The 12,166-nt window shown below is 50.2% G+C and overlaps 1 protein-coding gene across 4 annotated transcripts in view; it reads right to left on the reverse strand.

Annotated features, from left to right (window-relative positions):
• Positions 1 to 3,494: 3,494 nt before the first annotated feature.
• The window catches only part of CLCN3 (chloride voltage-gated channel 3), an 83,077-nt gene continuing 74,405 nt past the window's right edge, over positions 3,495 to 12,166 (reverse strand). For 3 of the 4 annotated variants that reach the window (XM_082843182.1, XM_082843181.1, XM_082843183.1), the window contains 2 exons: positions 11,502 to 11,718; positions 5,622 to 5,808 (listed from right to left, as the gene is read on the reverse strand). In XM_082843182.1, the coding sequence (XP_082699308.1) occupies positions 5,718 to 5,808; positions 11,502 to 11,718 (308 nt within the window). In that variant the 3' untranslated portion in view covers positions 5,622 to 5,717. Of the gene's footprint in view, positions 5,809 to 7,306; positions 7,383 to 11,501; positions 11,719 to 12,166 lie in introns of all 4 variants that reach the window. The other variant, XM_082843184.1, reaches the window with a different exon arrangement.

Here is a 12,166-nt window from a genome sequence, read left to right on the forward strand (position 1 = left end):
GCAGTTAAGACTCAGCTGATGGCGCCTCTCCCTCCCTTTCACTCCCTTCCAGGAACGTCCTCATCGTGACAGCAGGGCTCCCGTTCTAAGAACGGACAGAGTTCCGTTACATGAGGCCCTGCCTGCAGCTACCTACCTACCTACCTGGGCCCATCTGAACACTGAGCTGCTGTATGTTAAAACGTGACAGTAACAATTAGCTCACACGTGCTTTGATTCGGAAAAAAACAGATAACGTTTGGTCTTAAATAACCTTTTAAGAAGCTCTTGAGCTTTTTCCCACAGATTTCTTTACTTTCTAGGGTGCCTGTCAGTACTGTGGCAGTATTTAGAAATAGTTAACACATTTATCTAAAATACTGATTACGAAACTCAAGTGTCTTCCATTAAAACCGTTTGCTCAGCTAGAAATCCTAGGTTCCCTTAACTTTGCTATTTGTTGATCCAACAATCCCAAATGTGAGTTTTTTAAATTTGCCTTCTTGTGATCAGTAATGCGGATTTCAACAGGATTTCCTACCAAGGAATAAATGAAAGGGGACAGAAAAATTCAGCTTCTCATCCACACCTTACACAAACCTGAGTGCAAATCTTCAGAAAGCTGGGTATACTGGAGCCAAGACAGGATTTGGACAGGAGCGCCAAGAACGTGGCAGTTACAATTTGGATGCTATAGCTGTGAGCAGAGCTTCCTGAGGACAAGAGTCTTGTGAAATAGAGACATTTCCAGTCTCAAAGCCCAGCGGTTGTGTCCGAGGGCTGGCAGCGCGTTTCAGGAGGGACTGGCCTTCCAAGGACCGAGCCTTGGCCATTCAAGAACAAGCTCCTCCCGCCAGCCCGACACCAAGCACTCCTTTCTTACCTTTTTCCTGCACTAAAGGCACAGTCCTTGGAAACCTCGTTTACTAGATATTTTTAGCTACTCTTCAGTGGCTATTGTGGCCTCCAAATGCCACCTGCCTTCCTGTTCCTTTTAAGTACCTGGGCTCTTCCATGAGTAAAGCACCTTGACCCAATCAGAATTTAACAAAATCATTACCTAGCTCAAATTTAGCTAAGCTCACACCTGGAGCGTGAAAATTTTTTTCTGTGTAACCTCTAACACGAAGAATGATTCACCCAAGAAAATAAGCGGAAGCAGTAAACCTCACCAGAGCGCGTGATCTCAACTGTCTCCACAAGGGCACATCCCCTCGCACCAGCTCAAAGCACCCGCTCAAGGCCGCCTGTCCAACCTGCTCCCCGCCCCCTGGAGTCCCTCCTGCTACTCAAGCCCCCCCCCTCCCCTCTCAGAACAGTGAGTCTCCCTCAAACATCCCCATTGCTTAAAAGAAGCAAAATCCAACTGAGTAAACCCCGAAGACCTTGCTGGCTGTGTTCAGCGATTCATCCCATCCAGCGAGCAGGAGGGGGTCCGAGGGGCTGTGCAAAACGGGCGGCCCTCCTGGGCCCAAGGGGAGACGGTGCCCTGTTGGAGCTCAGGTGACCTACCTGCGGGGGACAGAGGAGCCCGTGGCGGATGACCTCACTGGTGCTGACTGGGCACCTCCAGGCTGCCGGGGACTGGACCTGCCCTTAGCTGAGGGACTGAGCCGTGGTTTGGTGACGTGGGCTTGGTACAGGGCCTCCGTCGGGGCCCGCGGTGTCCTTATAACACCACGAACAACAGCACAAGCCATAGTATCCCGCAGCTTACAACACAGCACCGTCCATCACACACCGCTCTTCCGAAAGCGGTCCCGGATGCCTTCAGCCCCTTCCCATCTCTGCAGACCTCCCTCCAGTCACACTGCGGCCGCCCGATCCCGCTGAACCTGCCCCGGCCGAAGTCATCAGTGACGTCCGCGGGGCCGACTCGTCCTCACTGACTTCACCTGTCGGCAACCGTGACTCACGCGCCCGGGCGGCCCACCTCTCCCACGAGGGGCCTCTGCACCTGGCCTCATGCTGCCCTGACCGCTGGACCCCACGGTGGCCTTGTCCTGCCCCACGAGGAGGCTCAGGTCAGGCCTGCGTCGCGAACAGAACACGGACCTCAGACACACAACCGCCCACCGGATGCCCTCGCCCAACCCAGCCGGTGCTCCGAGCTCCCTGGCCCAAAGCCCGGGAGACCTGACGGCCGGCACCCCGCTCCAGCCCTGCACGTCCCGAGGGTCCGCACGCCCCGCCCCGCAGGCCGAGCCTCAGGAGCGACCCCCCCCCCCGCCCCCAGCCCCGTCCCACACCTGCCGTCCGCACCTGCCGGGGCTCCCGCCTCTGGACGCTGCTCAGCGTGGCTCCTCCCCCAGGGGGGAACTGCGTCAGCCTGCCGCCCCCACGGCGCGCTCACGAGCAACCCTGCCCCTCGGACACGACCAGCATCCCCGCCCCCCGTGGCTCGTGTCCCCCCGACCCTCCGAGCCGGGGGATTTCTGCCTGAGTCACTGGCCGGGACAGCGCGCGGTCCCCGGGATCGCGTAAACACACGTGCTCAGCAACCACCACAGCGCACCCTGACACGTGTCAGCATCTGACACCCCGCGTGCCCGGAGGCCTCGGGAGCAGGGAGCAGCGCTGAGCACACAGTCGGTGCTCAACACGTGTCGAGTGAACAGCACGCGAGAGCGATGACACAAGGCCCACCGGGCGCGTGGGGACCGGGCTCCTCCCGCAGGACACCTCGGAGGCCTTTCCACAGCGCACCTGTCACCACCTCCTCGCAGGCAGCTCTGTCAGCAAACCTCCACACACACTCGTTCTTAAAAGCACACGGTGCCGCGGACTCACGCGTCTCCTTTCAGGGGTGTGACAGCAAACTGAGCCATCTCTCTGCAGGCCCGCAGACGCCGCCGACCCCATCGCTGGTACGTCCACCCGCTGTTACCCCAGCGTCTGTCCCCCTGTCGCTCCTGCTTGCAAAGGACAGCACCGGCCCTGTAACGCGAGAGACGCGGGACGACCCTCCCCCACCTTCGAGGCTGCGCGCCGGGCGCCTCGGCTGCACCACGGCTGTGACCGCGGGGGACAGTGACAGAGGGAATCAAAGGCCAAACCACACACTGTCATACAGATTTTAATAGAGTTTCTGATTGACTCATCACAGTAACCATTTTTACTGTAATGATATGCAGCTTTACTACATGAGTATAAATAAAAACAGATAAATACAGCTCTAGGCAACATCACAGATTAACAAACTAAGCATTCTTCATGAGCCAAAACTGAAAACAATGCTGAATAAGAAGAGATGCTGACACCCTTGCCCATTCTCATCATACCTTCTCTAAAAGGGTACTCAAATGAGGCGCTCCACCCACATCGGTCAATCTGTTCGCCAATGAGCCAGGCACATCGATCTCATGGTCTCCAGTGTTCCCTCCTTTGGCTGAAAAGCAGACACACCCCAACGTACCAAAAGGAAAAGTGGAACAGAGTGACGCAGACAACCACGAGCACACTGGAGACACCCCCCACCCCCCAACCCCCCGGTCTCAGCAGGGCGGACACACCGAGAAGAAAATCAACATCCACCCGAGATGTCAGTCTCTGAAGCAGGACCTGAAATCGGAAAGGAAACGTGGGAGACAAAATCCACGCCACGTGTGACTTCGCGAGGCGCGCCTCTCAGGGGCAAATGCACGGATGACAGGTCGAGGGGAGACGCACAGGACCATCATTCAGGAAGGACTGCCCTCCAGACACCAGGAAGAAAGCCTGGAGGCGGCCAAGGGGGGAGGAACGGGGACAAAACACTAACTGCAGGCAGACAGCAAAACTCAGAAGGTCTCACGAAATTCCTAACATTTTGCTCAACTCTCAACTGTCACTCTAATCTGGCCTCATGATCTTATAAACCTTGCAGACTGTAAAGATCTTCCATGATCTCACAGATCTTACAGATATATTAAGAACCAGGAAGTGAAGAACCACTGCTAAAATGTAAAAACAGCTCATTGCCAGTTATGTTTCAGAAAATGTGCCCGTAAAAATTCATTTTTGCCTCCAAAAATACATAATCCAGAATTTTTAGGCCAGTGCTTCAAGTAAACTGCCTTTGCCAATAGTGAATTAAGACCACGATTAAGTCAGATATTTCCAAAACCCACAATTCCAAACACATCCCAGTATATTTTCAACTCATCCTGCAAAAAAGTGCAGTGTGGATTCAAAACATCACTGGACACCTGGATACGACCTATGCAAAGATTCACAGGTTCTGTTCAGATTAACGTTTTAACTGCCACCTCTGCAATTCTACTGTTTTCATTTCATTTTTCTTTTAAAGGTTAACAGTGTTTAACTTTTGGTTTTAATCTGCAAAATAATATGTAGTGTTTCAGCTTCCAGTTATAACATGAGTCAAAATGGACAGGTCAGAAGACAACCCAGGGGATGGCAGTGAAAGATCAGAAAAGGTTTCCGTACACATCTGATCGCAGAGAAATAACCATAACCACATCTTAAACCCTTGTTCCCACTGTAAACTTTGTTCGTATTTCCATATTTCTAAGTCTGAATTAGTCTACAAAAATCACATTAAAAAGGTAAAATTACTTAAGTGCGATATTAACTGATCTGTATTTTATAAATTTTAATCCATAAAAATATAAATAAGAATGGTAAATTTTTAAGAAAGAAATATACATTTAGTGCAAGTTATGAATTACATTTCTTCTTCAGCGTCAGCAGTAAAACACCTTGAGGAAAGAAAAGAAAAGAAAAAGACTGATCTAATTTCAAGAAAAAGAAAATTCCAGTGTTTAAACATGCAACTCATACCAGGTGCAGCTAAAGAGAATTCTTCCTTCTCGTCACTGTCAAAGAAGCAGCATCTTGTCTCCTTACGCTCAACAGTACTTGTGTATTATACGAGTTTTAGAAACAAAATCTGCATACGACCAGGTCACATTATCCATAAAGTCAGAGAGGGGCGGAAAAAAAGCAAAAAAGAAAACTGTTTACCCTCACAAGTCAAGTTCACCGTTGTTGGTTCTGAACCACACGGCACCCGAGCGAGAGCTCATTTATCCTCCGTGGAGGTCCTCCCGGTGCCATGGGCCCCTGTCGGCGCACACGTGACTGCACCCAGCATCTCGTGATGGGGCAAACTACAGGGTTAAGGGCACAAGAAACACTCCCTTCTTCTGTGTGAAACCTCAGTACAACCTCAGTACATCTCAATATGAGAAAGGACTGCTTCCAAAGGGCACACCAACTTACAGAGGCTTTGTTAGAGCGCGAGAGAGAAGGGGCGGTGGGGAGAGGAGAAGCTCGTCCGGAATGTAGAAAGGTAATGCTTTAACTGTACACTTCATGAGTTAAACAGAAAAGTTTTGATTAAAAAAGGGCAAGACCTTGCAGTCTTAGAGATGGCTCGATTCAGAGGGATCCCTCCCGAAACAGGCACGTCTCTGCGGCGCTGGAGCGCAGGCCGGCGGCCGGGGTCAGGCTCGGCCGCCCTCCCCGTGGAGGGAGGCCCAGGCCGCACGCCGGGCTGAGCGCATCCAGCGCAGACAACACACCACGTGGCCCCCTCGTGGGATGGGAGATACTCACTCGCCTCCTTCTCTCTCTCCTTTCCCTCCCCAAACAACTCCTCCATTCCACCAGCAGTACTGCAAACCATGTTGCAGCAGCCCGGCTTTTCTACTTCCTTTTTTGAAGGGGGTTAAAGCGTGTGCTGCTCAGCAGGCGGGCCTCCTCCCCGGCCTCCTCTCCCTCTGACGTCACGGGGCTCAGTTGAACATTATGGACGCGGGGTCTTGGTTTGCCGTCTGGGCCATATGACGGAGGATATCTTTTTTTGTGATGATACCAAGGAGGCGTCTGAAAAGGATAAACAGAAGGTTGCTGTTAAAATTAAAAGGAAAAGAAAAGAGGAGCTAAATCCATAGCTAAACCCTTTTTGTTGACAGGAGTAGAGCAAAAGCAAGCAGCCTGATTCTGTATTTTCTAAAAGCATTTTACTGGTAAAGATAATTAGATATCCAGCACCCATCCTTGGATATAGCGAGTACGACGTCACTAACAGCTCGGTGTCCTTTCCCCGAGACTGAGGACTGGGCCCCTCTGAAGCACAGCCACTCTGAGTAATGTGTGCCAGCAAGAAAGGGACAAAGACGGGAGGATGTAGGACAGGAAAGGACGCTGACCCCACCTGAGAAGGAAAATTTGTTCCCACCGCATCAAGAAAGAAGTGTGTGGTGACCAAATCCCCTCAGTGTTCCGCTTTTTTTAAAGCCAAAATGAACTAACTTTAAAAAAATAACTTAAGGATTGCCCAGTTGTATGCAGAATCTACACGAAAGCACATACAATTGAGATAAAATGCATATAAAATGGCCAACGCAGAATTTCAATCCCAAACTTCAGAATCCCAAGAATCAATCTCTGAGACAACCCGAATTTCTAGTACGGTCGTCAATGTCTTCCTTTTTTGATTTTGGTCAAAAAAGTTAAGATACAGTGCTTTGATGAAAGTCTGAGTTGTTAATGCTTACACTGAAAGATAGGTGAAAACGTCAAGAAGGAGTCCTAAAAGATGATTATAGATGAAGCAGAAAGCAGAATGGATGGGTAGCCACTTACTATTCTGGTTAGTAGCTTTTTTTAAAAAAGGATGCATGAAACACTTGTGAAGGGTTAGCGCACAACAGGGGTGCCTGATCGGTGCTGGACTGGGACAGGCCTCACGGAGGGATGGCAACTGCAGGGCGAGGCAGTTCCAGGCAGTAACTGCCAAAGCCAGGCCACTTAACAGATGATTCAAAATCATCTCCAGTCATGACCCCACTGGGACAGAGAGCCAGTTAGAACCACCGCACGTGGCTCTCAAAGCTGCTGACAGCATTCTAGAAACAGCCTGCGAAGGGCACCGGGGCCCACGCCCCAGGACTCTGCGGGTACGGCAGAGAACGGAGGCCGGTGACAACCACGTCTGAGCCAGAGTCCCCACAAGACGGCCAAGGACCAGGGAACAAGACAGAGACGGGGTGGGGCTGGGGGACACTGTAAGCAGAGCGGGCTGTCCTCAAGGGCACATATTTGCCGCAAGAACGTCCAAGAGGGTTCACTCGTCCGCCGACCACACTGCCTACGGCCCCAAATCCAAGGAAACACCCTGACGGGAGGCGGGACCCGCTGGCCCTCCCTACGGTGGGGCCTGGACACGCCCCCAGCCTCGCGGACAGACTGCGGGCGTGCGGGGGCGGGAGGGTCACAGCCCCCAGGTTCCCGCCTCGGCCCCGGCGGTCTGGCGGCGTGTGCCCGGTCACGTCACAGCACGCCCCCCACCCCCAGGTCTGGGGAGCAGCCGCGTGATCACCAGGGGCTCGGCGCGCCGCGTCAGCTCCTCCAGGTGCGCTACCATGTTCTTCTTGGTGATGATCCCCAAGAGGCTCCTGCAACAGACCACGTGATGCTAATGACTGCGAGAGAACTTAGGCGGGAGGAGCTTCCAATCATAATGATAGAGAATGCGAGAAAAAAATTAAAACATGAACCGTAAGAATGCTTTCATGAGCTTTAGGGAAACAAACACAAAAATGATCTGAAATCCCAGGTCCCACGGCATGAATTCTACTGACTTTCCAAAGTGACAAGATCCTATTTGAAACACTGGTGGGTGGTTATCCTTTTTAAGTTAAAAATCAAAAGCACACGATGACGACTACAAAAAAGTACAAAGAAACAACATCTATCACAGCTACGAAACTCTGAAATGGAGTTGCATTTGCAGCGTTCTTCCCACAGAGGAGAGTGCTTCTCTCATTTCTGCAATGTCGCCCGCGGCCCTCCTCGCTGGGCCCACCCCGCTGGGGAAAAGGCAGAGGCGGCCCGGGCTCCTCAGGCTCTGGCCTCCTTAAGAAACCCCGTGACTGTTACTTGGAATTAAAATGAAAGAAAACGCACACTAAATAAAGCTGACTAATACATGCGCTCCCCGATTTTCAGGACCTGCCGAATTCTGCTTCTTAAAATAAGCTTAATAAACATGATTTTTTGATTTTATACATTTTTCTCTAAATAATGATTATTTCTCGGTTAATATCATTATTATAACATCAAGCAAGATGATGAACAAATTCTCACGAGGGTACTTGAAAATAATTCAACTGCTTTTTAATCATTAAAACAAAATTCTGGTAACTGGCTTTAAAATGGAAGTGAATGACTTCAACCACAATGTATGGCAATACAGACAGCGAATGTCAAGAACCCTAAAAGGCTTTAATCTTTGAATTCTGAAAGCCCAACCAGCATGCCCTTCAGGGTGACTGGATGTCCCTGTGCTCCGGTTAAGTCAGCTCTGTATGGCGCTGCCTCAGACCGTCCTGACTTCCTGGAGAAGTCACAGGGGACCTCGTTCCGTCAAAGGCTCTGGTCCCCCACCGACGTCAGTTATAAAGCAGTCACTAGGGGGTGCTGGGGCGGGGCGGCAAATGGAGGGTAGGGAATGGGAAAGCCAGAAACAGGTTCTTTGCTAATTTTTCTCATTATGTTTTAAAATAACGTACTTTTCCTTAAGAACAAAGACAAACTAACTGAAAAACTAACTAACAAACTAACTCACAGCATGGGAGCCAGGTTCCCTCCAAAAGGCTCAAAAAATGCACTACATAAAATAAACACTAACTCAGTAGATGTTCTTCTCTGACTAAATGTCTGAGGTAAAACAGACAAAAACCATCAATTCACTTGCATTTACAGCTGGAATCAAGACATGTGAGCATCCTGACAATTCAGTAAAAGAATCGCAGTTTAGTTCTTACTCATTCTTTTCTACCCAGTTACATACAATGATTGATTTCAGTTACTGTGTTAGTAACCTCTGCCAAACCGCAAGGTACACAGGGAGGACAGTCACGAGTTTATTAAAGACACAATGGCAAATTTATAGACTTCTAAAGTAATCTTCGTATTTACCAAGTAACAGCCCTAAAAAGGAGGAAATACACATATTTCCTTTCTTTAGTTACTGGAGAAAAGAGATTTGAGAGTAATAAGGGCAAATTCAGTGCTGCTTTATTACTTTCAGAAGTGCAAGGAAAATCAATGCAAAATGTGATTCACGTAGGAAACAATTTTCTGTTCCCTGGAGGTGGTGGTGGGGGGCGAACAATGACGTCAGAGTAAACAGGGCATGACCCAGCATCTTCCCAAAGTATCAATACTGGTTTCCAAGAAACACGAGTTCCAGGAGTTCCTCTGCTCCCGTTTTCCTCCCCTAAAGGGTGCAACGTTTGGAAAACCAAGTTTGCTGTTCACCCCCCTCTGAGAAGCTCCACAGTAAAGAACCTCAACTGTATTTAATCCAACACTTTACAAACGCATATGGTCACGGACCTCTTTTTTGAGCCATTCTAGTTAACATCCTGCTGGTTCCACCAAGACTAAAAGATTTTGAGAAATTCTGCTAATCAGAATACAAAACGTGGGGAATCTTCAACGCTGACAGACACCCGCCTAGTCTCACTTTCTCCTTGCATCTCAGGGTCTAGGTTCCTCAGGTCTTCTTCCCCCCAAATACATAGTTATTTTCCACCTCGAAGGACCCAGTATGAACTGTAACATACTGACCGTTAGACTCTCCACTAAAATGCAGAAGAGATGACCTCTCTTCTTCTTTTATCTACCAATCTATTTTCCTTGAAGGACATAAGTAAGGAAAATATAATCAAGGCCAATAAACATAAAAAGCCACCTCCCACCCCATGCTTTCTTACAAACAGGCGGGATCAGGTAAGATCTTCATCAGCTGTCCCCCCACCCCTTCACTCCTTTCCAGCATCCGTGCTGCTGAGAACCTGAACTCCGTCAGCAGAGTGCACGGCGGGCATGAACCCACACAGCCTGTGACATGCTCCACCGGGACTGGAGAAGGACATCCACACTTGTTATGACACAGGAGGACAAGCCACACCAGGCACAGAGAGCAACACAGAGCAGGTCAACGTTTAATAAGCCAACTCACTCAGCTAGGCTTCCAAGTGAGCCATTCGTTACTAAAAGGACCCCAAACCTTCATGATAAGGTACTCCATTTAGCGTGTACTTATTAAGCTTTTTAAACAATGAAGTCTGGTACCATTACTCTTTAAATCAAACATTAAACAGAAGAAAGTAGTTATTTTACAACATACATCTCTTCTCCCATCAGTATCTGTGGCATTTGATTGTCAGCCTCCCTGCCCTTGATCAAGAGCTGCATCCCTCAAATGATTTATTTCCTCTTACCTGGACTTAATCTTAGCTGGTTGGCACAGTGGAAACACCAATCATGGATCGAGTTCTCTAGCTTTCTGTTTCTGTTCCTAACCCAATACAGGCTAATATACTGTCCAAGAAAACAGTAGTTTAAGAAATCACAAAGAAAGAAGACAGACTCTATGGGTCAACCACCACGTAAAGCAGCAAGAGGCTGGGCTTCCGAGCTGGAAGGCTACCTGACCCCTGAGCTACGCCGTGCTGACCACGTGCCTGGACACATCTCCTCAGCCTTGACGACCACCTCTGTGCAGGGGGCCACAGAGGTCAACGAGAAACTCGAAGGAGGTGTCCCATCGGGAGGTGTTCGCTTTCCCTCCTTTCTCTACAGAGGGGTCGTGTGTTTTGTCCCTACGGGATCGTTTGTTAAACCGCTGGGTCCTCTAAGTGTGCGGTGTTTCCAGGAGCCTCACGCGGCGCAGGGGAATCATCCCGTCTACACACAGTCCAGCCTTGCTGTCATCAGCCTGCAGGTAAAACACTGTGCCTGAGGATTCCAAGTGGGAAGAGCCACACGGTAGGGATCAAGGGGCCCGGAGAGAAAGGGCAGGAGGCAGATGCCAGCCCAGGAGCAGGGGAGCAACGCCGGGCTGAGGCCGGTGCGCTGAGGCGGGCCCGCAGTGCGTCTCCACGCTGCCTGACACCCGCCAGGCCATACCTCCCCACACTCCTACCGTGGGGAAACACGGCCAGTCTACGTGCAAAGGGCAGAGAAATCAATTTACACATTTTAAGTGCACTGGTGTTCATCGGCCAGCACCTTATTCAGAAGATTTGTGGATGGAAACCACAGAAAAGCAGAGACAAAGCATCTGCAAAAGGTTTTCACCTAATTCACAAACCTCGTTTAATTATATATGATTTCCCTCATTACACGATAAAGCAAAGAGTAAACAGCAAAACATTTAGAAAGCCATTATTGTACTGGAGATGAATACTCTAACCATGGCATACTTACAAAAAGAGAACAGGGTGCCGCGGTGCTGCAGGCCGCTCCGCCGCCCTCTAAGCGGGGAAACACCCTCAGCCGGGCCCCGCCCACCCCGCACCATGACGCCCCCGGCTCCCTGCAGCTCCGAAGTGCTCCTGAGAAATGTCACTTCCTGTTTTGGCAAAGACCTGGCAGTTGACACTCTGCTCGCCGTTTCTAAGTGGGACTCCGAGGACCCCCCCCTCCCGGGGAGGGCGATGGGGCGGACCGGGCTCCCCCAGAGCGTCCCGCAGGCTGGCGGCGGCCGGGCCGAGCACACTCACCCGTTGTGTGTGACCAGGCACTGCCGCAGGCCCAGCTTCCGGAAGATGTCCACCACGATCTCCATGGGCGTGTGGTCCGTGACCGTGAATGGGCTCATGTCAAGGATGCTGCGGAGCTTCAGTGGCCGGGGACTCTCTGCTGGGAGGGACGGGGTGTGCTGTGCGAAGCACACGCGGGAACTGCCCACTATCCCTTCCTGTTTTTTTCTGGCACTCTCTGAAGAGACAGAGAAGACCAAAAATTAAAAATTGATAGGTTTTCTTTTGTTTGTTTTGTTTTCAGGACAACCTGCTTATTCAGAGATTTAAAGCAATAAATATACGTATCCTTTCGGTCCCCTCTTTCTTTTCCCATCTTCCGAACCAAGAAAAAAATGGACTGAAAAGCCATTTAGCAATTTCTTAAATTAGACAGAATTAGGATCCACCAATAACAAATCATCTTCATGCAAATAATATACTTGTGGTAGAATTATATCATGGTATAATTTTCTTCGCTGTGGTCTAACTTTGGGGGACAAGGAAGCATACTGGGAATACGGGCTTTTAAAGGCACACAAGTAACGAGAGCACCACTGACTACAGGAACGCACCCCCGAGCGGCCTGCCTGTGCCATGGGCCACTCCTCCTGCCTTGGAGGCGGGACCACAGGGAACCTCATCCT

This window comes from Leucopleurus acutus (assembly GCF_964270905.1).
Source record: "Leucopleurus acutus genome assembly, chromosome: 7".
Classification (NCBI taxonomy): domain Eukaryota; kingdom Metazoa; phylum Chordata; class Mammalia; order Artiodactyla; family Delphinidae; genus Leucopleurus; species Leucopleurus acutus.